The 26,681-nt window shown below is 53.8% G+C and overlaps 1 protein-coding gene across 1 annotated transcript in view; it reads right to left on the bottom strand.

Annotated features, from left to right (window-relative positions):
- MAMDC4 (MAM domain containing 4) overlaps positions 1-24,189 on the bottom strand; it is a 63,546-nt gene extending 39,357 nt beyond the window's left edge. Inside the window, exons 1-11 of the mRNA XM_026658477.1 lie at positions 24,150-24,189; positions 16,176-16,289; positions 15,342-15,515; positions 13,087-13,212; positions 11,021-11,166; positions 10,272-10,341; positions 9,428-9,556; positions 7,928-8,074; positions 4,965-5,065; positions 3,968-4,129; positions 2,260-2,350 (exon numbers count right to left, since the gene is read on the bottom strand). Coding sequence (XP_026514262.1) covers positions 2,260-2,350; positions 3,968-4,129; positions 4,965-5,065; positions 7,928-8,074; positions 9,428-9,556; positions 10,272-10,341; positions 11,021-11,166; positions 13,087-13,212; positions 15,342-15,515; positions 16,176-16,289; positions 24,150-24,189 — 1,300 coding nt within the window. The remainder of the gene's footprint in view (positions 1-2,259; positions 2,351-3,967; positions 4,130-4,964; positions 5,066-7,927; positions 8,075-9,427; positions 9,557-10,271; positions 10,342-11,020; positions 11,167-13,086; positions 13,213-15,341; positions 15,516-16,175; positions 16,290-24,149) is intronic.
- Between the last annotated feature and the right edge of the window lie 2,492 nt (positions 24,190-26,681).

Genomic DNA, 26,681 nt, shown 5'->3' with positions numbered 1-26,681 from the left:
AAATCCCCCCTCACTCTTCTCTTCTGCAGACTAAATAACCCCAGTTCCCTCAGCTTCCCCTCGTAAGTCATGTGCCCCAGCCCCCTAATCATTTCCGTTGCCCTCCACTGGATTCTCTCCAATTTGTCCACATCCCTTCTGTAGTGGAGGGGCCAAAACTGGATGAAATACTCCAGGTGTGGGCTCACCAGTGTCAAATAGAGGGGAATAATCACTTCCCTCAATCTGCTGGCAATGCTCCTACTAATATGGCCCAATATGCCCTTGGCCTTCTTGGCAACGAGGGCACACTGCTGACTCATCTCCAGCTTCTCATCCACTGTAATCCCCAGGTCCTTTTCTGCAGAACTGCTGCTTAGCCAGTCGGTCCCCAGCCTGTAACAGTGCATGGGATTCTTCCTTCCTAAGTGTAGGACTCTGCACTTGTCCTTGTTGAACCTCATCAGATTTCTTTTGGCCCAATCCTCCAATTTGTCTAGGTCACTCTGGACCCTATCCCTACCTTCCAGCATAACGACCTCTCCCCCCAGCTTAGTGTCATCTGCGAACTTGCTGAGGGTGCAATTCATCCCATCATCCAGATGATTAATAAAGATGTTGAACAAAACCGGCCTCAGGACCAAGCCTTGGGGCACTCCGCTTGATACCGGCGGCCAACTAGACATCGAGGCGTTCATCACTACCCGTTGAGCCTGACAATCTAGCCAGCTTTCTATCCACCTTATAGTCCATTTTCATCCAATCCATACTTTTTTAACTTGCTGGAAAGAATACTGTGGGAGATTGTATCAAAAGCTCTGCTAAAGTCAAGATATATCACATCCACCGCTTTCCCCATATCCACAGACCCAGTTATCTCATCATAGAAGGCAATCAGGTTGGTCAGGCATGACTTGCCCTTGGTGAATCCATGTTGACTGTTCCCAATCACCTTCATCTCCTCCAGGTGCTTCAAAATGGATTCCTTGAGTACCTGCTCCATGATTTTGCCGGGGACTGAAGTGAAGCTGACCGGTCTGTAATTCCCCAGGTTCTCTTTCTTCCCTTTTTTAAATATGGGCACTATATTTGCCTTTTTCCAATCGTCGGAGATCTACCCCGATTGCCACAAGTTTTCAAAAATAATGACCAATGGCTCTGCAATCACATCAGCCAACTCCCTCAGCACCCTCGGATGCATTAGATCTGGACCAATGGACTTGTGCATGTCCAGTTTTTCTAAATAGTCCTTAACCAGCTCTTTCACCACTGAGGGCTGCTCACCTCCTCCCCATACTGTGCTGCCCAGTGCAACAGTCTGGGAGCTGCCCTTGTGTGTGAAGACAGAGGCAAAAAAAGCATTGAGTACTTCAGCTTTTTCCACATCATCTGTCATTAGGTTGCCTCCCCCATTCAGTAAGGGGCCCACACTTTCCCTGACCACCTTCTTGTTGCTAACATACCTGTAGAAACTCTTCTTGTTACTCTTAACATCCCTTACTAGCTGCAACTCCAATTGTGCTTTGGCCTTCCTGATTTCACTCCTGCATGCTCTAGCAGTATTTTTATACTCCTCCCTAGTCATCTGTCCAAATTTCCACTTCTTGTAAGCTTCCTTTTTGAGTTTAAGATCACCGAAGATTTCACTGTTAAGCCAAGCTGGTCACTGCCATATTTGCTATTCTTTCTGAACTTCGGGATGGTTTGTTCCTGCGCCCTCAATAAGGCTTCTTTAAAATACAGCCAGCTCTCCTGGACTCCTTGCCCCCCGGGGAAGAGGCAGAAAGGGGTGGGGCTCTGGACGGGGCCACAGGCAGAAGGGGCAGAACAGAGGCGGGGCTGCAGGTGGATGGAGTGGGGAGGGACTATATTGGGGATTGGTCCTGCTTTGTGCAGGGGGTTGGACTAGATGACCTCCTGAGGTCCCTTCCAACCCTGATATTCTATGATTCTATGACTACACACACTTGCTCTGGCCCAGGGCCCCAGGAAATCTTAATCTGCCTCTGCCTGGGGCTATAGCTTGAGGGGGTGTATGGGGCAGACAGACAGCTAGCTGGAGAGAGAGACAGAGAGATATTAAGCCATGCTGTGCTGCATGGCGAACAGGGAGTCAGGAGTGAATGACCTCACAGCTCTGAGGTTGACCTGAAGAAGCTGCCATCAGCGACAGGACTAACCTTGCCCTGCCCATTAGTCCCGTGCAGAGGGAGTTAAGGGTTAAAACTCCAGGCCAGCAGCTGGCAAAGAGCGAGCAAAGGGACCTGTCTGGCCGCCCACCTGCAGCCAGGACGCAGCCTGGAGATAGAATCAGGTCATCCAGGGCCATGCTGCCTTTGTGTCCTGTTCCGATCACGCCCTCAAGAACGATCTGCAGGGACAGAACGAGCTACGGGTAACACGAGGGAGCAGGCTAGCGCCTGCTCCCCTTCAGGACACCCCAGACGTCACACAGGAATGGGGCCCGCCCCACAGAGTCCCAGCCAGAGGTGTCTGCTGGAACTGCAAGAGGCTGCGAGACAGAGAATGGAGGGGCCATCACCTAATAGGCAAATGAAAGCAAATGGTGTGTTGTGATGCAAGACCGATACTGGCGTGATTCGTTTCCCAGGGGAACCTTGGCTTAGATGGAGATGGTTTCAGGGCATATGGGGGGGCGGGAGGGGACATACGGTGGGTCTGTGCAATGAATGTGTATGCGATGGTAGGTCAGTGCATAGGGTATGGAGGTGGGTCAGTGTTTACGCTGTGTGATGAGGGTGGGTCAGTGTGTAGGGTACGGAGGTGGGTCAGTGTGTAGGGTACAGAGGGGACAGTGTTTAGGCTGTGTGATGAGAGTGTGTCAGTGTGTAGGGTACGGAGGGGTCAGTGTTTAGGGTGTGTGATGGAGGTGGGTCAGTGTGTAGGGTGTGGAGGTGGGTCAGTGTTTAGGCTGTGTGATGGTGGTGGTCAGTGTGTAGGGTATGGAGGTGGTCCATATTTAGGCTGTGTGAGGAGAGTGGGTCAATGTGTAGAGTATGGAGGGGTCAGTGTTTAGGCTGTGTGATGGTGGTGGTCAGTGTGTAGGGTGTGGAGGTGGGTCAGTGTTTAGGCTGTGTGATGAGGGTGGGTGAGTGTGTAGGGTACGGAGGTGGGTCAGTGTTTAGGCTGTGTGACGGTAGGTCAGTGTGTAGGCTATGGAGTGGTTAGTGTTTAGGCTGTGTGATGGAGATGGGTCAGTGTGTAGGGTACGGAGAGGTCAGTGTTTAGGCTGTGTGATGGAGGTGGGTCAGTGTGTAGGGTACGGAGGGGTCAGTGTTTAGGCTGTGTGATGGTAGGTCAGTGTGTAGGGTACGGAGGGGGTCATTGTGTCGCGGGGTATAGGGTGTGTGAAGTGGGTCAATGTACAGGGTGTAATTCATTCCCCTAGGGAAGCTCGGCTGCAGCACCCAATTCTTAGTGCTGGTCCAGCTCTTTAATCCGCTGTCCCGGCTGGGGTGTGCCAGGCACAACAGGAGACCCTGTGTCCTGTCCGTGGCTGTGTAGCATGGGGGGTGGGAGCTCTCCCCATGTCCTGTGCCCCCTGCACTGGGGCAGGGCTGGCCAAGGCCTGGCTCACTGGGGCAAAGTCACAGTGTGACTTCAGAAGTTGATGGGGAATGTGGTCATGGGGATGCAGGGTCAGGCTGGGAATGGGGTTGAATTGGCATCCTTGGAGCCTGAAGGCCCCTGTGATCCCCAAGAAAGGTATCTCCTGGGCAGGTACATGCCCTATGCTGCCCCAACCCTTCCTGGGATGGACCCCTCTAGCGGCTCCAAGGGGATGCAGCCGCTCATGCCCATTCTCCCCTTTGTCCCTTCTGAGGGACAAAGCTTTGTACCACGGCCACGGGTCTACTGGGCCCTGGCTTAAAACCCACATTGCCTTGCTGCTCCATGGCAAGAGATGGGCCTGGCACCCTGTGCTGGCCCAGCCCCCAGGGTGGCACAGGAAGGGTTTGCTGCCCACCTGGAAGTTCTTGGTCACATTGAAGTCCACTTTCTCCCTGAACCAGTAATCACCCAGGTCCCCGGCCCTCGCGCGCATGAGCTGCATGACGCCGGAGCTGGTTTGGTAGTAGATGTTGAGGCTGCTGGTGGCCGAGTCGTAGAGGTGGGAGTAGAACACGAGCTGGACCCGGAACGAGCACACAGACAATAAGCACCTCACTCTGCCAACCCTGCCACTCAGTGCCAGGCTCAATCCCTGCATGCCCAGGAGCAGCCAGCCAGGAAGGAGGCCCCGGGCTCCAGCGTGGCCTTGGCACAGCCACCCAGCCCAAAGCAGAGGCAGCATGAGGAGGGCAGGGCAGCTGCAGAAGAGCCCCCAGTTTATCTGGGTGCTGGCTGGAGTGTGCCCCGCAGCTCTGCCTGGCTCTGCCTGGCTCCGGGCCATGCTCTCCTCACCCAAAGACCCCAGGAGATGCTGCTCAGCCTACAGCACGACCCTCACCAGCCAATCAGCACCCAAACTTCCTGCAGGTGCCTAGCGCTGGAGATCCTGACTGGCTGGCGAGGAGGTCAGTGTCCCTCCCACCCAATCGGGTGGTGCCCAGGGCTCTCTTTGACTCAATCAAATCCAGAGCTTGGGAATTTTAAGCCTAATGATCTGCTGAGGCTCCCATAAAATACCCACCTCGTGCGGCTCATCCACAGCCCTTCCCTCTGCTGCTTAGCTGGGAGCTGCCAGGAGCTGAGCACCAGCTGCCCGGCAAATCCCCAAGCTGCCTCGGGCAAACACAGAGGCCAGTGGCACCTGCAGAGTTCAGTGGTTTCCAGCAAGCCTTGAAGGGCTGGTTTCTCCCCAGCAGCAGCCCCCAGAGGGTGAGGTGCAGGTGGGTGAAGAGGGGCCCTGCCTGCAGTCCCTAGACACTGCGTAGGAGCCACTCCCAAGATGTCAGCCGTCCTTCCCTGTCCAGGCAAAGCCGAGAGCAGGCTGGCAGCCGTGTAGCCCAGGGGCAACTTACAGAGCAGCAGCTGGTCGTGGTTGCTTGGAAAGTTGGACTAACGAGTCTGGCCGCGCTGCTGCTCAGGTCCTGTGGGCTGGTACTGACGTGAAGGAAAAAGCCTACAGGAGATCAGCAGCACACGTTGGGTTGCCAACTGTGTAACCACCCCTGCCCTGCCCCCTACCCCCTGCCCCGCCCCTTCTCCAAGGCCCCACTCCCTCCCTTGCTCGCTCTCCCCCACCCTCACTCACTTTCAGTGGGCTGGGGCAGAGGGTTGGGGTGTGGGCTCTGGGTTGGGGCCGAGGGGTTCAGAGTGTGCAAGGGGGCTCCTGGCTGTGCCTGGGCAGGAGTTTGGGGTGCAGGAGGGGGCTCTGGGCTGGGGCAGGGGGTTGGGGTGTGGGAGGGGGTGAGGGGTGCGGGCTCCGGCTGGGTGGCACTTACCTTAGGTGGCACCCGGTCGGTGGCGCAGCAGGACTAAGGCAGGCTCCCTGTCTGCCCTGGCCCCACACCATTCCCAGAAGTGGCCAGCACATCCCTGCGGCCCTGGCGGGGGGAGGGCAGGGATCTCTGTGCGCTGCCCGCACCCCGAGCGCCGACTCCGCAGCTCCCATTGGCCGGGAACTGCCTTAGCCCTGCTGTGCTGCCCCCCAGGGGCTCCACACACTGCCCCCTCCATGCATTGCTCCCAGAAGCGGCCAACACATTCCTGTGCCCCCTGTGCGGGGCAAGGGGCTCTGTGCACTGCCCCTGCCTGCAGGCACCACCCCCACAGTTCCCATTGGCCGCAGTTTCTGGCCAATGGAGCTGCAGAGTCGGTGCAAGGGGCGGGGGCAGCACGCAGAGACCCCCTCGCCCACCCTCCAGAGGCCACAGGGACGTGCTGGCCACTTCCGGGAGTGGCGGGGGTGGGGGGGCAGGGCAGGCAGGGACAGTTGGCAACCCTAAGCACACATTGATACAGCCCCCCAGGCTGGCTTTATACCCAGGCCCCATGTATTACTGGGCATGCACCATGCTCTACCTGCTTGGGGGGAGAGGCAGTGTGGCCTAGTGGCCAAAGCACTGGAATGGGATGTGGGCTCTAGGGGGACCATGGGAAAGTCACTTCCCTGCTCTGTGGCTCAGCTTCCCCAGCTGTAGAATGGGGATAATGACAGCGCCCCTGGAGCTGAGATTGCCTGATGACTAGCGCTCCATGCGAGCTAGGGATTGTTGTTAGACCCGTCCAGTAACTGCGCCCCCCCGAAAGAGTCCCCAGCAAGAAGGATGAAGAGAGGCAAATACTATGGAGAGAAAACTGCCACCTGGAGCGAGGCCCCCAGCCTCGAACAGCAGAAACTTTTGCAGACTAGGGCCCCCTCCATGCACTTGCACATTTGGTTTTTATGTTGTGACCTTCCCTGCACAAGCCGGTTCCCATGGTGAACTGCTGGTTGGTGTTTCACTAGCATGCGCCCCCGTGGGCATGGAAGGCACTCCCTAGCAATATGCAAAGGGGGGTGACTGCAGGAAGGAAGACAAAGATCTGGTAAGATTTTGCTTGCATAAAGGCCTGAGAGCTGCTTTAACTTGGGGACCTCTGATGCCATCACCCACCCCTGGAACAAAGACCCTGTTTGAAACAGACATGAGCACATCAGAATGTACCTGTGACAACTGAGAAATCCAACAGTCAAAGCAAGGAGCGAGCTAAGGAGCAGGGAGCAGAGTGGCTAGGACCAGCAGCGCCGCCAGCTTTTCTGCTGCCCTAGGCGGCGGAAGGTCCCGCCCCCCACAGAGGCGGCAGAAGGTCCTGCCACCGAAATACCGCCACGGCCGCCGCCCCCCAAATTGTAGCGCCCTAGGCAACCGCCTAGGTCGCCTAATGGGTTGCGCCGGCCCTGGCTAGGCCAGTGACTTAGGACTTCTGCGCTGGCGGGGGCAGAGACACCTCTTGCTGTGCATGGACACACTGAGCACAACATCCGAGTGTACTGACGCAGGAGAGCAGCTTCGAGCCGGAACTCCTACCTGTCAGCACCGGGTGTTTGGGGAAGGACTGTCAGACTCAAAGGTCACTCTGATGTGCTGTGTCAGAGGGAACAGCTCATCCTCTATGGGAGCAGTAAGGTCAGGTTGCTTTTATCTCCTCCCCAAGGGCTCAGAGGTCCCAGCCTGTCCCAGGTGTGTTGGCAGGGGGTTAATGTTTAACATTTGTTATGCTCTATTTTCTTGGCCGTGCCTTCCAGTAACCACTGAGCTTGCTTTCCAGGAGGACATTATGGCTGTCCCCTCCCCCAGAGGCCAAGGACTCTGCAGGCGGGGGGGCCTGCAGGCAGGTCAGAACCACCAGCAGAGGGGTCTAAGACATGGCTTTGGAGCCTGCGCCATCCAGCCACCCCAGAGGGCCAGCGGTGCATTGTGGGAACCCCCATAATCAAGGTAGTAAAGAAAGGCAGCCTGTGTGGAACCTGTCCCTAGTATGGGTGTGATTATTCCACGAGCCCGAAGAACCAGCCTGGGCCCTGTTCAGTGACCGAATAACTGAGCAAGCAAAGCAGCTTGTCTTGGGCTCTGAGCTGTAGTAGTGAACAGGCTTGCGCCAGGCCAGGGCTCAGGGCAGGAAATATTCCAGGGAAATCCAAACCCTCCCTCTGCATGGAGTCCTCACAGCAGTAAGAGCAGAGTTGAGCCAATCCTAAAGTCACAGTGACCTGATGACCAGGAGGGGACAGGAATGGATGGGATCTGCAAGCTGCTTCTCCCTGGCCTCTCCACAGAGTGTTACCTGGCCCCAAACATCACTCCAGGCAGCAGCATTCTGGGGGGCAGGGAACAGTGTCAGACTCTGGCATCTGCTCAGCCCTAGACACACACAGCAGAACTACTCAGCCCCGTAGCGGCCCAAGCCCCTGGTGCATCCCTGACTCCGCTTCCCTCTCCTGACAGGATGGGCGCAGCACGGGGGGGACCCAGCAGCCCTAAGGGGGTTGCAGAGGTACCTGTCCTGCTGTTGCTGCTGTGGTCCCGTGTGGGCCTGCGGGCCCCAGGCGCGAGGTGGAGGCTTGTGTTCCTGACCCAGGTCGGGTAATCGGGCCCAGTGTTCCAGCCACACCAGCCCCTCTCAAAGGAACAGGTGGTGAACGATCCTGGCAGGAGAAAGGAGGTGGCAATGGGGGTGACACCACACGCGGGTTCCCCTCACCACCTGGCAGGAGGGCTCTGCAGGGCATCCCCAGGGCTGGAGTCTCCCCTCATTAGCCCCTTCATGGGTGATTTCTCTCTCTTGCATCCGCACACAGGGTACTGCCCTCTGCCCGCTGAGGGGGGGTGTGAGAACAGCTGGTACTCAGTGGCATGGGGAGCAATGGGGAGGGTGGCACCGGGTTCAGTTCCCCTGGCCCTGGCAGGAAGGAGGGCTGGGGGCAGACTCACTCCTCTGCCCACACAGGCGTCCCTGGGGCTTTCGCCGGGATGCCCAGCGGACAGCGGGGAGTTGTCTGGAGCAGCCTGCAAAGGGAGCAGAGGCTCAGGATCAGAACCACTCGGGCTAGGCTGGCTCAGATCCAGGCCAGAGATACCCAGTGAGCTCACTGGGGGTGCCTGGGCATGTGGGCACACGTGCCACCGCCCTCTCTAGGAGGAGCCAGAACTGCGTGGCTGGGTGTCCTAGGCCCTTTAGCCCAGGGGCAGGGCTCTGGGCTTGGGGGGACGTTCCCAGCAAATACAGCCTTGGAAGGTGGGGATAGGCTGCTTCAACGCCTCCCCGTCCAGACGGAACCAGGCAATGCCAAAGTTCCCAGATGCTGGGCCAGGCCCAGCTCGCGCAGCAGGGTGGCACATGGCAAGATTTGGCCAAACTCTTTGCTCTTGGGAGGCATTCAGGCACAGAGCCCCCCAGCAATCGTAGCCTGCTCCCCCAGGGTGGTCTGGGAAAGACCCACTGGGTCCCATCCACCTCTGACTCCAACACACACACACTCTGTGGTTCCTGTCTGGATTTAACAGCATCACTCTCCCCGGCCACCAACGCTGCCCGCTCTCCAGCCCCTGGCGGCCGGTGCTTAGCGCTCTCTGGCCTGGGAACGCTGCCCACTCACGGGCCCCTGGAGGCCAGTGCTCTCTGGCCCATGAATGCTGCCTGATATCCAGCCCCTGGCAGCTGGTGCTTAGCGCTCTCTGGCCTGGGAATGCTGCCCACTCGCGGGCCCCTGGAGGCCAGTGCTTTCTGGCCCATGAATGCTGCCTGATATCCAGCCCCTGGCGGCCGGTGCTCTCCAGCCCCTGATGGTTGCTGGTCTCCAGCTCGGAAATGCTACCTGCTCTCCTGCCCCTGAGAGCTGATGCTCTCCAGCGGCTCGGGAACACTGCCCGCTCTCCAGCCCCTGGCAGCCGGTGCTCTCCAGCCCCTGATGGCTGCCCACTCTCCAGCCTGGGAACCCTGCCCACTCTCCAGCCCCTGGCGGCCGGTGCTGAGCTCTCTCCGGCCCGGGAACACTCACTGCACTCGGTGGCGGATTCGTCTGACAGATCCCCGCAGTCGTCGGTGCCATCACAGAGCTGCTCCAGCTGCACACATGATCCACGGCTGCAGTGCCTCTCCTCCGGGCCACACACTAGGCTCAGGGGCGCTGAGTGCAGGCAGGAAAGGGTTAACTCACTCAGAGATATAGGGCAGATCCCAGCTTTGCAGGTCTGGTGCCCACTCCCCAGAGATGGCGCGGGCGTGGCAGCCTGGTAGTGCTTGGGGCCTCCCGGGGAGTTGAGGGGGCATGCGGCTGTGAGGGTTGGGGAGAGCCGAATGCCGCTACCTGGGCTTAGCCCTTGTTGCGGGTCTGTGGCCAGGGCCGCTGGGCCCAGCCTGGCTGAGAAGAGCGGCAGTGGGACTCTGAAGCCAACACAGCGTAGGTGACTGGGGCTCTGGCTCAAGTGCATTACAGGTGTCGGTGTGGGCACAACGTGCAGCCCCAGCGACAGCTCTGGTCACACATACGCTCTGGGCAGTGGGCCCTCTCCAGCCAGCAGAGCGCTCACTTCCTCTGACCCCCGCCCCCTCAGCTCCGGGGTCCCAGGGAATCCCCAACATCCACAGCCAGCCAGGGGGGTGGAAGTAGCTGCCACAGTGCAGCGAGCGTGCCCGCTTCCCCACGCAGCAGCAGCCCTTCAGAGGGGGCTCGTGTGCTCTAGTCCAGGGGCTCTGTCCTGCCCTGGGCATGTCGAGGGGAGGAATGGGAGGCTAAAGGAACAAGGGAAGCATTTGGGGGCTTTGCACTGGCTCCCTCCTGACTCCACAGCCAAGCGCAGCACCCCGGGTAGAGGCAGGTGCGAGGGGGGGTGCTGCCTTACGCGGCAAGCCACAGCTCCTGAACTCCACGTCGTCCAGCTGCAAGGAGCTCTGCCGCGAGGAGAGGGTTATCTGCCAAGAGAAGGGAAACCCTGGTGTGGGCACAGCTTAGACACCAGCACAACTGACACGGCCCAAGGCGTGGGCCTGACCACCCGCAGCCGCTGGGGTCCTTCTGCTCCCTCTTCCCCCTCCCCTCCTGTGGGAATGGGGAAGGGGGGAGACTTCTGCCTGCCCTTCCCCCGCAGGTGGGACAAGTAGCCTCCCCCAGCCAGAGCTGACATGAGCCCCCCAGCAGGTGTTGCAGAGTTTGCATTTGCTGGGCATGCCCCCTGTCCAGGGCCCATCACCCACCGAGCACTAGCCCCTCTCAAAGGGGGTCTGTAGACACAAGCCTGTCACATGTGGACTGTCTAACTGGCCTGGTTCTATGCTAATGCTATGGGCCAATATCGAACCGGTGCCCTGATCTCCAGAGCCGGCTGGTTCCCATGTGACCTATCTCTGGCCACCACACGCCACAGCTGCAATGTCTACCCAGCCCTTTCCCTGCCTTTGCAGCTCTGCGCTTCCCTGGGAGGTAGGTGTGGGGCTGCCCCACAGGCAGTGTCCCACGCCCCACTCGCTGGAGGGCCATGTATCAGCACATCATTCCTAGCTGGCATGGGAGGCCTGCATGTGCTCAGGCTCTGCCAACTTGGCTCGGGCTGTTGCCACGGGGCGCGGAACAGGCTGATGGTTGGTTTCTCACCTGGAACTCCCCTGGCACCCGGCCTGTGTATGCAACCAGCTCCTGCCAGGCAGAGATGCTGCTCTTGGGACTCTGCCACAGCGTTCTGGTCTCATTGTCATATGTCAGCTCCACCCACAGAGCCGGCTGCACCGTCTCGTTAAGCCCTACAAGCAAGCCAGGATCCAGAGTCACATGGGCTCTCCTCCAGCCTGGGGCACCCCCGAGTGCCCCAGCCTGACGTGCCAGTCTCTAGTCACCAATTCTCTCAAAACTGAGTGACTGGGCAACAAAATGGCCGGTGAAATTCAACATTGATAAATGCAAAGTAATGCACATTGGAAAACATAATCCCAACTCTACATATAAAATGATGGGGTCTAAATTAGTTGTTATCATTCACAACAGAGATCTTGGCATCATTGTGGATAGTTCTCTGAAAAGATCCACTCAGTGTGCAGCGGCAGTCAAAAAAGCAAACAGAATGTTGGGGATCATTAAGAAAGGGATAGATAATAAGACAGAAAATATCATGTTGCCGCTATATCAACCCATGGTACGGCCACATCTTGAATACTGTATACAGATGTGGTCACCCCATCTCAAAAAAGATATATTGGACTTGGAAAAGGTTCAGAAAAGGGCAACAAAAATGATGAGGGGTATGGAACGGCTTCTGTCTGAGGAGAGATTAATAAGACTCGAACTTTTCAACTTGGAAAAGAGACGACTAAGGGAGGATATGATGGAGGTCTATAAAATCACGACTGGTGTGGAGAAAGTAAATAAGAAAGTGATATTTACTCCTTCTCATAACACAAGAACTAGGGGCCACCAAATGAAATTATAGGCAGCAGGTTTAAAACAAACAAAAGGACGTATTTTTTCACACAACGCACAGTCAACCTGTGGAACTCCTTGTCAGAGGATGTTGTGAAGGCCAAGACTATAAGAGAGTTCAAAAAAGATCTAAATAAGTTCATGGAGGATAGGTCCATCAACAGCTATTAGTCAGGATGAGCAGGAATGGTGTCCCTAGCCTCTGTTTGCCAGAAGCTGGGAATGGGTGACGGGGGATGGATCACTTGATGATTACCTGTTCTGTTCATTCCCCCTGGGGCACCTGGCATTGGCCACTGTCGGAAGACAGGACACTGGGCTAGATGGACCTTTGGTCTGACCCAGTCTGGCCGTTCTTATGTTCTTATAGCATCAGCCAGTGCCGTCCTCTCATCCTAGCTCAGGCACCGTGGTGCCCCCCACTCAAGCCTTCTGCACAGCAGTACAGAATGCTGCTGCTCAGGGTGCGAGGCCAGCCTGGCTTGTGCGTTACAGTTTCTAGGCAACTGGGAACCAGGATTCCTGAGGTCTGTAAAGTTCTGCTTTAATCTCACCAGAAGGACCCAGTTCTGGTGGCCTAGCAGCTGGAAAGGTCTCTCTGGGCCCAGTGGCCCTCTAGAGACCCAGACAGAGTATGATAGATTCTGACCCTGTCCCTGGCTCTGCCACTCACTCACTGGGTGAAGTTGGGCAAATCCCTCCCCCCTCTGTGCCTCAGTTTCCTCAACCATAACATGGGGATTATATTATTCCCCACATCACAGGGAGACTGTGAGGATTCAGAAATGTCTGTAAAATGCTTATGGACCCTCAGACGAAAATGGGCGAGTGGAAGGCAAGGGGCTATTTAGTGGTAATACCAATGGTATCTGGTGCTCAGTAGCTGCTAAAACATTGACAATTCAGTTCATACAAGGAATATAAGAACTGCCAGATCGGATCAGACAGGGCTCCATCAAGCCCAGATCCTCGCTCCAGAAGGGTCCTGTACCAGCTGTTTTGGACAGGCATGCACCCCTCCCTATACCAGACAATAGCACATCAACGTGCTGGGAGCAACCCCACCCCGTCAGTTGTCCTGGCCAGCTGCCCATCCCAGCCTCCACCCTCTGCAGCAGCCCTGCCCCCTCCAGTGCTCCTTTGAACACTAGGCACAGATCTTGTCCCTGTGCTTGTGCCAGGGGCAGGAGAGGCTGGGTTCCATCCCCCAGCACAGCACTGGTGTAGTGCAGTGTGTACACCTTTACCTGTTTCCCACAGGCGATACCATGCTCGGATCTCACAGGTGGCTGCCGCTTGTCGCATCACAGGGGACCTTAACTTAGCGATGGCAGCAAATGTGTTTCTGCGCATCTCTGCAGCCATGTACCAGCCTGGGGAGAGCATACATCAGGAGGATCATTCACATTGCGAGGGGAGGCAGAGAAGGAGACACATTCCCTTCCCTGATCTACTCCATGGGAAACAGACCTATCGCGAATGCCACACCACGTGTGTTCTCACCAGGAGCCTCACCTACAGCAAGCGAAAACCAGGCTCCAGTTCTTAGGCTCTAACACAGACCAACAGGAGGAATGCCCCCCCAGGAGGGATATTTCAAATAGCAGCAGCAACCTGTGAAAACAGTTCTCATTCCTGGGCAGCATTGCCACACTGAGAGGCAGCATTTACCCGAGTTTATTTGAATGCATGATTCCATATACACCTGAGAATTGAGTCACTATTACCTGTGCAAAGAGCCTTCTCCTCTGCAGCTCATGGCATCTGGAGCAGCCTTCCCCCACCCCTTCTTCTCTGCATCTCCACTCACGCCAGCTCCTTGCACAGGCCTCCTCATCTCTGACTACCTCCATCATGCCTCGTCCTTTTCTCAGGCCTGGTCTACATTTAAAATGTAGACCGACCCAGCTGTGCCGCTCAGGGGTGTGAATGGGTAAGGTCCGAGAGACAGGGCTTCAGGCCGAGCCTGGATGTCCGCACTGCAATTTTATAGCCCCACAACCCCAAGTCAGAGGACATGAGCCAGCCCCAGGTGTTTTATTGCAGCGTAGACAGACCCAAAGCCAGCATGTGTTTTAAAGAGTAAAGGAAAAGCCCAGCTATAGAAATACCAAATCCTGTTTATGTGCCATGAAGTCATGTGACTGGATGGGCCTTTCAAGAACTCCAAGGGCCAGACTCTCCAGTGCCCTACATCCTGGGTAGCCGTTTACTCCGGGGCCAAGAAGGGGTAAAGCTCCCTGTTTGGGTTAGTAGTAGTAGTTCACACCAGCTTTGCACTGGCTAATAAAGAATTGGCTCCCAAATGCCCTTGCAAGATCTGAGGCCTTTTTCTGCAGGAAGCCGCAGCAGCCAGTCACAGCCATGAGCTAAGAAGCAGAGAGTCACATCCTCACATTCCCTCTAAATTACATCAAAACAATGTCATATGGGGCTGTGAAGAATGTGCTCCTGTCCTAACAGTGGCCACCATCACCAAATAAAGAAACAGAACTTAAAATGTTTAAAGAAAATGTTGACAGCATTCTGCCTGGCAAGGAACCACTTCTCAACAGTTGTGATTGTGAAATCTCTACTTCTATTGTTTTGTCTTTACAGTCCCCACTTCTCTATTGTTTATCTGTAGGGTCTCTGTCTGGTTCTTTGATTGTTTCTGTCTGTGGCATAACTAATTTTGCAAGATTTAAATCAACTCAGGTGCTGGGGTCTGATTGGGTAAGAATGGTTTCGTAATTGGCTAGGATGGGTGAAAAATACTGTCTTGCAGCACTTCAGTCTACAATGGTTGGTGATGGTAGAGCTAAGCAGAACTCAAGTTTCACTATATAAACTGGGGTCCAAAAGGAAGTTCTTTGGAACCTAACTCCAGGACATAACCCAAGATCAGAGCTGCCAGACCTCGGCACCCTGCCAACCACACCGTGCAGAAGCTGGAGGAGCCCCAGACAACCTGATCCTGCCTGGCCACCAGGAAAAGTTCGTCTGCCTTATTGGGAATGGTGAGCATTGTCTGCTTAGCGAGTGTGTTCTGTTTTGGTAGCTGTTAATAAATAGAGGATATTACTGTGTAAGGCTCCTTCACTGGTAAAAGACCCTGCAAACCCATAGAAGATTACGTCCTGAGCCCTAGGAACTGGGTAAGGGTAGGTGCCTTTCGCCCAGAGCATTAGGAACTGGGTAAGGGTGGGGGTGCCTAAATTAATCAGGTTACACCTTGAGCCCACAGAATGGTAAAGGTGGGTGCCCTAGAGTGTACGTGCAGGTAACACCCTGGCTTTTGTGCATTTATAATCCTAGCCTTAAAGCACCAGGGCTAAGGAGTCCCAAAGAGCCACCGTGTGCCGATCACAGGCGGATCTGTTCTGAACACCACAGTGCACCCTACCCCTAGACGCTCGTCAGGTACAGCTGCTGCAGGGAGGGCGATTTTTTCAACTCGATACCCCAGTGCAGAGGTAACGAGAGTGGCCACAGGCTACCCAGCAGAATGTGGTGCGCTTACCCAGATCAGTGCCCCGGGTGTGATCGGCGCTGGGTCCTGTCCCCCACATGGCGATGCTGGCTCGGTCTGTGACCCATCTGTAGACAGAGGTGCTCACGTCCTTCCAGCCACAGTTGCCCTCTTCAAAATCGCAGGTGAAGGGGGTTCCCAGCGTGACTGATTCTCTGTGATAACCTGCTGGGAAGCAGAGGAGAGTGATTAGTGCTCGGGAGGGCTGGGCAGGACTCTCCTGGGAGTAGCAGATTCCAGGATGTTTCTGCTGGTGATAAATCAGCAGCATCGGACATTTGGGGATTCCTGTGGGAGGGGGTAGGGGAGTGGGGGATGAGTGGAATTGGTGAGGAGAGTGGGTACTTAGGTGGGTGGGTAAGTGGCATGTGGATAACTTGAGGTGGCTCTCGTGCCAGGCAGAGCTAGCAGGAAAGCCACAGTTGCGTAGCCCTGCAGTGCATTTGGCTCATTCAGGGCCATTGGCCCATCCTTGTGTGAAGCAGTGGGGCCCTGGTTCTAGGGCTGCCAACTCTGACTGAAGCTATTCCGGGAGATTCTCCTCCCCCCCAACATGACATAATGTCATTTTCTTAAAATATCCTAGTAAAATCTCCTGGATTGCTTTCAAGGAGATGGATGCCGATTCCAGGAGACTCCAGGCCAATCCTGGAGGATTGGCAACCCTACCTGGTTCCCTACTCTTTTCTTGGAGCAGGTTCAGGGCCCAGGACCCTGGGGAACCCGAGGCTCTTGGGCTGCAGATTGCTAATCCCAGGAAAGCTGCTATGCAGGAAAGAGCAGCCAGAAGCCAAAGAGCAAGAGTGAGAGGCAGCCGGGACTCACCGCACTGGTTCTCATCGGAGCAGTCCCTGCAGTCGCAAACAAAGTCACACACCTTCGGGGCAGGACTGCTGCATCTGTTGATGAAGATGGACTGGACGCCAGGGTGAGGCCAAGCTACCAGAGAGGATAAAAGCCAGCATCAGGGGGCCAGCCCCAGCTAGGCTGGGGATCTGCGGGGGAGATTGCAGGGCTGCCCTTTCCAGCTGGGCTGTAGCTTGGCCTGGTTCTCGTTCGCATCAGCCTGTGGCTGCAGGAGGAAGATGGTGGCTTTGGGGAGGTCATTTACCACGATTCATGGGTTGGAGAGTCAAACATGGATGGAGGCAAAATCCCAGTGAAAGTTGCCATGTGATGAAAAATAGCTAAGGCAGCTGCCTCGTCAGCATTTGGGGCTAGGCGGGTGGGAACTCATTGGTCCCTTGGGATCTGGAGTTGAAGACCCACAGGCTACATTTGAGCTTTGGATTCTCCTGCCTTACAGTGGCATGTCTCAAATACACCATAAAATACTTCTAATGTCAGGGCCTGGTCGCATGGTGAGAGCTCAGGACGCTGGGGGTATATTGCCAGCTCTGGGAGAGAGCGGGTTCCAGCAGGAAATGGGGCTTGAGATCTATTCCCAGCTCTCTGTGACTCCTTGGGAAGTCATGTCCCCTCTCCATGCCTCAGTTTCCCCATCGTAAAATGAAGAGAATGGTGCTGACCCAGCCTTGTAAAGTGCCTTGAGATCTGGAGATTAATATGTAACACCAGCAGACCAGGCACCAGCTCACGCCAGGGTTCCATGTCTCAACTGGACACGTGGGTTAATAGCGATAAAACAGGTATTAGAATTATAAGAAAGTTTTTAGTGTCTAGACTCTGTTGAATGCTTGTGAGTTGCTGCCTGCATTCATCTTACCTATAATATCTGTGCTCCAGATTGGAAGGTAATATTGGAGCGGGTGTATTGGGAGCCTCTGGGACTGAATTGCCATACAGGAGAGGGAGCTGCTCTTCTACAGAAATTGTTACACCCCCCCCCTCCGCCCCCAAGAGGAGACCCAGCAATGCCAGGTGGGCTCTGGTTGGTTCTTACAACTGGAAACTCCCCACATCTGGACTGACAAACTGTCAACAAAAAGACTCCTATAGTTGCTCTGCTGCTCCCTTCCCGTGAAGATGAGTCACCTGAGTGGCCGCTGCCGTCTGCTGAGTTTGCAGCTCAGAGCACATGGCAGGAGGGGGATAAAAACCTCAAACCAAAGGAACTAAGGTCTCTAGGCTGCTTGGACTCAGGCGCAGGGGGGGCACAAGTTGTTTTTAGGCATAACCAAGAGATCCTCGGCTGCTTAGCCTGGGTTAGCCCTGAAGGACATCCAGAGCTTGCTGATTACAGAAGCCTGTATTATCTTTTGAAACCTAAGGCTAGGTCTACACTACAGCGGGGGTCCGACCTAAGATACGCAACTTCAGCTACATGAATACCGTAGCTGAAGTTGCGTATTTTAGGTCGACTTACCTGGCTGTGAGGACGGGGGAAAGTCGACCGCTGCCGCGCTGCCGTCGACTCCGCTGCCGCCTCTTGCCGCGGTGGATTTCCGGAGTCGACGGCAGAGCGATCAGGGATCGATTTTATCGCGTCTTCACTAGACGCGATAAGTCGATCCCAGAAAACCGATTGCCTGCCGCCGGACCCTCCGGTAAGTATAGACAAGCCCTAAGACTGTAATTCATTTGTGTCAGTTGTGTGTCTATATTTGCTGGCTGGCTTGCAAATAACACTCTAATTTCCTTTTCCTATTTAATACGTCTTCATATAGTTTACTATAGGGTTGACTACAGGCTTTGTCTTTGGGGTGAGACCTAAAGCACAACTGATTGGGATAAGTGACTGGTCCATTGGGATCAGAAATAACCTGAACATTGCTGTGATTCTTGGTGTAAGGGGCCAACTACCACAGAGCTATGATCACCCGTGTGGCAAGACAGACTGGAGAACCCAAGGGGACTGTCTGTAACCAGGGATGCCAGAACAGGGCGGGGGGGGGCAGGGGGCCATGGCCCCATCACTTTTTACCATCCGTAAAGGTGAGCGACGGGGAGCGGAGAGGAGCGAGCAGGGGATGGGGTCTTGAGGGGAAGAGGCAGCGCAGGGGCGGGGCCTTGGGGAAAGGGGCAGGGCCTCAGGGAGAAGGGGTGCCGTGGTGGCAGGGCCTCGGGGGTAGGGGCAGTGCATGGGCCAGGCATTGATGGAAGGGGCGGGGCGGGGACATGGTTTGGGTGCCTGAGGAGTTTTCACTTGGTGCATTTGGTTGGTGAAATCTAAGTATAGAACTCACAACGTTTGGGGTTGGTGCCCTGAGGCAGTCCTGAGGTTGGCACTCACACTCCTGCATAACCTTTGTGAGCATCACAAAACAGTGATGTTATTTAACTGAATATTTGTCATGCTGTCTGGAGTGGCTCATGACCATGAGTGCTGACCGCAGGGCAGATGTCAGAGAACGGCAGACACCGCAAGCTGGTGATGTGGCCTATAATTAGACTTCACCAAGCCCATAACAAATGTGAACTCCTGCATCACTCTACCAGTCTTACCATGGAGTCACAGACAGTTCCTTTGGACTCTCCAGTCTATAGGGTTGCCAAGCGTCTGGTTTTCGACTGGAACGCCCGGTCAAAGAGGGACCCTGGTGGCTCCAGTCAGCACCGCTAACTGGGCCACTAAAAGTCCTGGCAGCGGTGCAGCGGGGCTAAGGCAGGCTAGTCCCTACCTGCCCTGGCTCCGTGCGGCTCCCGGAAGCATGTCCAGCACCTAGGCTTAGGGGTCGCCGGGGGCTCGTGCTCCGCCCTGAGCGCCAACTCCGCAGCTCCCATTGGTCAGGAACTGCAGCCAATGGGAGCTGCGGGGGTGGCGCCTGCGGGTGGGGGCAGCATGTGGAGCCCCTGTGGCCACCCCTATGCCTAGGAGTCAGAGGGACATGTCACCGCTTCTGGGGGCCGCCTGAGGTAAGCACTGCCTGGCCGGAGCCTGCACCCTGCACTCCCTCCCACACCCCAACCCCAGGTTGGAATCCCCTCCTATACCCTCCCAGAGCCTGCACCCTGTACCCCCTCCCACACGCTGAACCCCTCGACCCCAGCCCAGAGCCCCCTTCTGCACACCAAATTCCTCATCCCCGGCCCCACCCCAGAGCCCGCACCCCCAGCCAGAGCCCTCACCCCCTCCTGCACCCCAACCCCCTGCCCCAGCGTGGTGAAAATATTGAGTGAGGGTGGGGGAGAGCAAGAGATGGAGGGAGGGGGGATCAAGTGAGCAAGGGGTGGGGCCCTGTGGAAGGAGTGGGGTAGGGGGCGGGGCAAGGGTGTTCGGTTTTCTGCAATCAGAATGTTGGTAACCCTACCAGTCTATCCTGTCACCCAGACAAACTCGCCTTTGTAATAAATGGTCACGCCAAAAATCACACCGCATCAGGTTGCTCCCAGTCTCCAGAGACCAGCCACTTACCCCAGATCAACTGGTACTCCAAAGACAAGGCTGGCAGCCAATTCTATAGTAAACTAACTATAGGTTTATTAGCTAAGAAAAGGAAATGAGAGTTATTGAGGTTAAAGCAAGTAAAATATATGAACAGGTGCGTCACAGGTTTCAGAGTGGTAGCCGTGTTAGTCTGTATCAGCAAAAACAACGAGGAGTCCTTGTGGCACCTTAGAGACTAACAAATTTATTTGGGCATAAGCTTTCGTGGGCTAAAACCCGCTTCATCGGATGCATGGAGTCACAGTTTGTAACTCCAAATGGTGTCAGTGATGTAATAAACTGCCAGTTTCCCAAAAGTCTTTTCAGGGTACCCAGATTGTCTCTGGGGATCTCTGCTTTGCATCCAGTGCACTTCCCTGTAAGAGTCCAAACAGTCCAGACATGAAGGATCTTTCCCTGAATCCATTCTTATAGCTTTTTCTGACAGAAGACCAGCTGACAGGGTCACTACCCCCGTGGGCTCCTTCTCTGAGGACAGAGAGTGAGGAATGCATTTTAAGTCTTTGATCTCTGATCATCACACACAATGACAACTTGATTTGAAATTAGCACTTTTCTGTTAGAGTTCTTTATTTGCATTCCACAAGGCCTCTTTCTTGTTTGAGGGGTTATTTAGTTACAGGGGTGTACCCAATGTAGATGTTTGCTATTACATTATAATGGGATACAGATAAGTTAAAACAATGCATTTAATGTCCCATTCATTGTCATGAAGTTTAAATACACATTTAACAATCACTTTGATCTATACTGATACACTAGTGAATTGGCCTGGCTTCCAGCCAAGCATTTGTAAGCATGCAGTGAGGCCTGGGGCTTTGACATGAACTGGCACCTGGTCTGCCAGCATCACAATATTATTGTATTTTAACCAAATCCTAGGCAATTGAACCAACATGTTTATGGAAATGTGCCAGAAATGGAACGTAACAACTTCCCCTCCCCGAATTCTTTCAAGCCTGCTTCAGAACGTGCTTTATCCCATAATCCCTTCCACTAGGCCTGTCTCAGTGCTAACTGGCACCGTCTGTGGGGGGGCAGAGCTCACATCTCTGTCTGACAGGTTTCTCCAGGTGAAGAAATGTTCCTGGCAGAGCCATATGGAGCCATGTGGCCCAAGAGGTCATGCAGTGCTGGGCAATATAGTCCACACCTTGGGTGGCTCCTACAGCACTGTAGCTAATAGAGCTGGCAGAAGAGCTTTGACAGAACCATATTCCGTCGGCATGGGAGTCTGATAACAGTGGAACACTCCACTCATCGAGTGCTCTGGAATTTCACCTTGGAAGAAAACCAGAAAAAAAAATCCTAACACTGTTGAAATGTCCCATTTTGACATTGTCATAGAATCATAGACATGTCCGGCTGGAAGGGATCTTGAGAGGCCATGTAGTCCAGCCCCCTGCACTGAGACAGAACCAAGGAAACCTAGACCATCCCTGACAGTTGTTTGTCCAGCCTGTTCTTATAAACCTCCAGTGACGGGGTTTAGAAGATCCCAGTGCGCATGGAGAACAATTGGTCACCAGCCTCTTTATAAAAGCCTTTAACATATCTGAAGACTGCTATCAGGTCCCCTCTCAGGCCTTGTCTACACTAAAGGGAAAAGTCGATCTAAGCTACGCAATTTGAGTGACGTGACTGGCATAACTCAAGTCGACGTAGCTTAGCTCTACTTCCCGCGGGGTCCACACTACGCAATGTCAATGGAGACGCTCTCCCATCGACTCCCCTTACTCTTCTCGATCCGGTGGAGTACAGGAGTCGACGGGAGAGTGATCTGCAGTTAATTTAGCGGGTCTTCACTAGATGCATCGATCGCCGTGTCGATCCCCCGGTAAGTGTAGACAAGCCCTCAGTCTTCTCAAGACTAAACAGGCCCAGTTTTTGTCACATTTCCTCACAGGTCAGGTTTTCTAAACCTTTTATCTTTTTTATTGCTCTCCTCTGGTCTCCCTCCATTTGTCCACAGATTTCTTGAAGTGCGGTGCCCAGAACTAGACACAGGACTCCAAGCTGAGGCCTCACCAGGCCCAAGTAGAGTGGCACAGTTATCGCCTGTGTCTTACATATGACACTTCTGTTAATACACCCAGAATTATGTTAGTCTTTTTCCCAACTGCATCACACTGGTGACTCATATTCAATTTGCAATCCACTATAACCCCCAGAGCCTTTTCAGCAGTGCTACCACTTTGACAGTTAGTCCCCATTTTGTAGTTGGGCATTTGATTTTTCCTGCCTAAGTGAAGTACTTTTGCACTTGTCTTTATTGAATTTCCTCTTGTTGCTTTCAGACCAGTTCTCCAGTTCTGAATTCTAATCCTGTCCTTCAAAGTGTTTGCAACCCCTCCTAGCTTGGTGTCATCCACAAATTTCATAAGCACACTTTCCAATCCATTATCCTAATCATTCATTAATATATTGAATAGTATCAGACCCAGGACTGACCCCACTAGATACTTCATTCCATTTTGACAGTCAACTATTGATAACTACTCTTTGAATATGGTTTTTCAACCAGTCTTGCATCCACATTATAGTAATTTCATCTAGACCACATTTCCCTGATTTGCTTATGAGAATGTCATGTGGGACCGTATCAAAAGCCTTACTAAAATCAAGCTATAGCACGTCTACTGCTTCCCCTCCCCCACATCCACTAGGTCAGTAATCCTGTCGAAGAAGGAGTTGGTTTGGCATGATTTGTTCTTGACAAATCCAAGCTGGCTATTCCTTATAAACTATTATCCTTACAAATTGATTGTTTAATAATTTGTTCCTGTATCTTTCTGGGCATTAAAGTTAGGCAAAATTGTCAGAATGAAACATTTCAATTTTTCAGTTTGAAATAACTTTTTGTTTCAGTTTGATTTTCTATTCTGTTATATACTATAGGCCAATACATTATCTGTAATTCATAATAATAGAATACAAAACTTGAAAAAAGTCAAAATTGAAACAAAACTTAATTTTTTTTAGAATTTTCCTTCATGGAGAATTTCAATATTGTGCAGTTTCATTCCAATTCTGAATGAAGCCATATTTCAAAATCCTTTGTGAACTGGCATTTCTGGCCTCTGCACAGCTCTAATAGTTACTGATCACTCAGGTGTGCAATAACCCCTGTATCAATGCCTGTATCAATCTTGTCATAAAATGAACATACACCTGAGGAAGAGTCAGAGCCTGAGCAATGCCAGTATTACTGATGTTTGAATGGCATCGCTGACATCCAATCAGCGTTCACATCCCAACCTGGAGAGGATGGACCTAACGCTCAGGTTTGAAATCCACCTCCCTTGACGGAGGCACATTAAGATTTATTGGGGCCCTGGGCACAAAGAACATTTGGGCCCCCCACACACCTCCATCGCCACTGCACCCTGCCTCTGCTCCTCCCCTTCCCACCCAAGGCCCCGATCCCTGGCCAAGCCAGAAGCTGGAGCCAGCAGGGCCATGGTAAGATTTCCCAGGGAGCCCAGGCTGCTGTGGGGAGCCCTGGACCCTCCACCTAGGGTTGCCAGGAGTCCGGTTTTGTTTTGATTTTATCAAAAATTTTCCTTTAGACTTTATCATCCAGCTGCCTGTTCTCTGTTGATTCGGTGTGAAGCTCTTTAGAGTGGGGACAATCGTTTGGGTCTGTGTTTACACAACACCTAGCACAAAGGGTTCCTGGTCCAGGACAAAGGCTCCTAGGCGCTAGGGGACTGCGCCTAATGAATAACTGAACAACGGGAATTGATCCATTATATTAAATGTGTCCACACGATACAGCTGAAATAAACCAGTTCAGTAATCTCCCAGCAGCATTCTGATTAAATCAATCTGTTTGATTTACTCAAGTCAGCACTTCCTGTTCCTGTTCCCTCGGGAACAGCTCTAGTGTTTGTATTTCAGTGGTGTCTGGAGGCGCCACCTGAGCTCAGGCTCCCATTGTGCTCAATGCTGTACAAACACTGAGTGAGAAACCAGACCCTGTGCTGAACAGCCCAGTCTAAAGAGACATGACAAAGGGGAAACTGAGGCATGGAGCGAGGCAGTGACTTGCCCAAGGTCATCCAGGGAATCAGTGGCAAAGCTGGGAATAGAAGTTAGGTTCGCTGAATGAGAGTCTGATGCTCTAACCACTAGACAACACTCCTTCCTTTAGTGTGGAGTCATTCAAGGCTCAACCTACCTTTTGCTCTGTGGCAACACAGTCCAAGGGAACTATACAGTCTAACATGTGGCATGATCAAAGGCAATCTGGCCTCAGCTTCTTGTTTAAGGGCAAAATGTCTCCTTAAAGCCCTGGCACTGCGGGAGGTTACAATCCCACACAATGGGACACAGAGAAGTTACATGTGGAGGTTGAATCTGAACTAGCAAGTGGTGGCTTGTCCCCTGCCCTCCCCCAGAAATGTCCTGCTGGGAAATGCTGCGTCCGTCCGTCCGTGAGGAGAACTTACCAGAGAGCATCAGACCCAAGAGGAACAGCTGCGCAGGCATCTCCCGAGGGCAGGTGTGCAGCTGGGAGCTAACACAGCCGCTGGAGGGGCTGTGCTGCAGAGCGAAGGCTGGAACCAGCTCCCAAGGACTTGACAAGCTCTGGACTTCAGCCCCAGCTCTTACCCACACTGCAGAGCTCTTGATCCCAATGCAATCAGTCCCAGGGGAGCAGGTTTTATCAGCAGGGCATTTCCCTATGGAACTGACACTGTAGCCAGGGACATTCAGGGGTGGAGCAGAATGACAGCTCTTTGGCTGCGCCAGTATCACACATCCTGGGGAGCAGTGACCATGGACCCATCTCACTCCCAGGAGGAGTGTGTGTTGGGGGGGAGATAGTAGGGGTCTCTCAGGGGGTCCACAGTAGGGAACTCCTGGGTATCCCCATCCAGCCCCTGAGGAGCCCTCACTTGTCCTCACTTTACCCCCTCCCCCACCCTTGCTATTCACTGTCTTTCCAGGGAGGGGACTCTGGAGGCCGTCAGTGCTGAGTCACACCCGGGGCTTGTGGCATGCACTGGCTGAGTGTGTCTGCCCACATCAGGGTAGCGGCTGCTGGCCTCAGGCAGGGTCAGAGCCTGCGTACTCCCCTCTAACCGAGTAGCTCCAGTAGCCCATGTGATCGACAGCTGGACTTTTGGACAACCCCTACCCCGGGTTCACACTCCAGACCCTTTACCAGCTGCCTCCTCGGGCTCAACTGGAGCCATGACTGGGGAATGTGCATGCCCGCACAATGGGGAAAATTGGGGTTGAAGTCTGGAATTCAAGCAAGACATCTGGGTAGCTGAGACGCGGATGAGCTAATAATTCATTTGGACTTCATGATGGCTAAGGACTGTGTAGGTGTCTTACAAATGCTGTCTGGGCAAATTCCCTTTATGGATGTGGCCCGGGTGAGACAAGTTTGCAGGCAATTGGTTTGCAGTGAATGAGCTGCCTGCCCCCATTCTAACGGCTACATGCCGTGGTAGCTTCCCAGCAAGGAAAGATGGGGAGCGGGTGGCCCTGCTTTGAGATCCAGGATCCTGGGGAATCTTAGCTGTTTAAGTTCTTGTGGCTCTGAAGCTGGCACCGATCCCTGTTTGTTTGCTAAATGTTTCTGACAAACAGAAACTAGCCGAAAAGGAACCACAGTAGCTACCTGTGAATGAGTGAGTCTGGTAAACACTGGCACTGAGGAAAAGTACAAGGCGGAGAGGCAAGCTCCCAGAGTTTCTACTGGAATTGTTTCAGTGCAGTGCTGTGTATTTCAATGAGAAGCAGCAGAACAGTCTGAGGGGCTGTCTGCACTGCAATTAAAACCCGCGGCTGCTGGCCCGTGCCAGCTGACTTGGGCTACGGGGCCCAGGCTAAGGAGCTGTTTGATTGGGCTCAGGCTGGAGCTTGGGCTCGAGGACCCGGCAAGATGGATGGGTCCCAGAGCTCAGGCTACAACCAGAACATCTACACCGCAATTAAACAACCTCTTAGCCCAAGCCTGCTGGCACGGGCCAGCCGCCGGTGTCTAATTGCAGGGCAGACATACCTGGGCCTAAGGGACTTTCCAGTTAGGAATCAGGAGTTGTTCTCCTGATCCACCAAAGACATAGGTTGTAGTGCACTGGTCCAGCACAAGATTGATGCTGGAGGAAACCAGCTCACCAGTTGGGAAGAGGGAAGAGGCATTACAAGCCATCCAGAAAATGTCTCCGGAAGACATAGTAGAGCCTTCAGTCAGCCCTTGGGCTCACCAGAGGGGTAGGTAAGAATGGGGTGGCAGCACCAGATGCTGTGTGAGCCATAGAAAATTAAATCAAGTCACTTTAAAGGATTCTTGTCCATTACTAGGAATAGGTGATACCCTGGACACTGAAGCAGGTTCAGTCTGGTTTTCCCACACTGGATCTTAGCAGTGGGTGCTGGCATGTGGAAATGGATCCAACAGAGAGGGACAACCTGCCTGCACAGCAGGGCGGGCCTGTGGCAATACAAAGTGATGGCTTTTGGTCTGTGTAAAGCAGCACACACACCTGAGAAGCTAATGGAGACTGTGACAGGGCAGGCCCCTCCCAGCCTGCCTGCCACACCTAGACTCTACATGACATCCTGGTGCTGCTAAAACCTGTGAACAGGACCTGGTACATTTATAAATGGTCTGTTACAGGCTGGAAGCTGATCATCTGAAATAGAACCCCAAAACCGAAGTTGTTCCAAGAAGAGGTAGCCTACCTCAGGCACCCAACTGGTGAGGTGAGAACTTCCACTGACAAAAAGAAAAAGAAGGCTGTACAGAATAGCCAACTCCTCAGCCATTCCCAGATGTGCTGAGTTTGACAGGACTCTGCTCCTATTACAGAAGATGTATTTGTGAGTTTGCCAATATAGTAAAGCTGCTGCATAGGTCGGGTGAGAAAGGGAAACCGTTCCAGCGTCAGCACAGTGTGATCTGGCATTTGCAGAGCCAAAAAAAGGCACTTGTGACTGCTCCTGTCTTAGCTTAGTCATGTTTC

The sequence above is a fragment of the Terrapene carolina genome, unplaced genomic scaffold, assembly GCF_002925995.2.
Source record: "Terrapene carolina triunguis isolate 2854851 unplaced genomic scaffold, T_m_triunguis-2.0 Scaffold449, whole genome shotgun sequence".
Taxonomy (NCBI): domain Eukaryota; kingdom Metazoa; phylum Chordata; order Testudines; family Emydidae; genus Terrapene; species Terrapene triunguis.
Note: the sequence above shows the minus strand (reverse complement) of the source record. Positions and strands in the feature narration are given on the sequence as shown.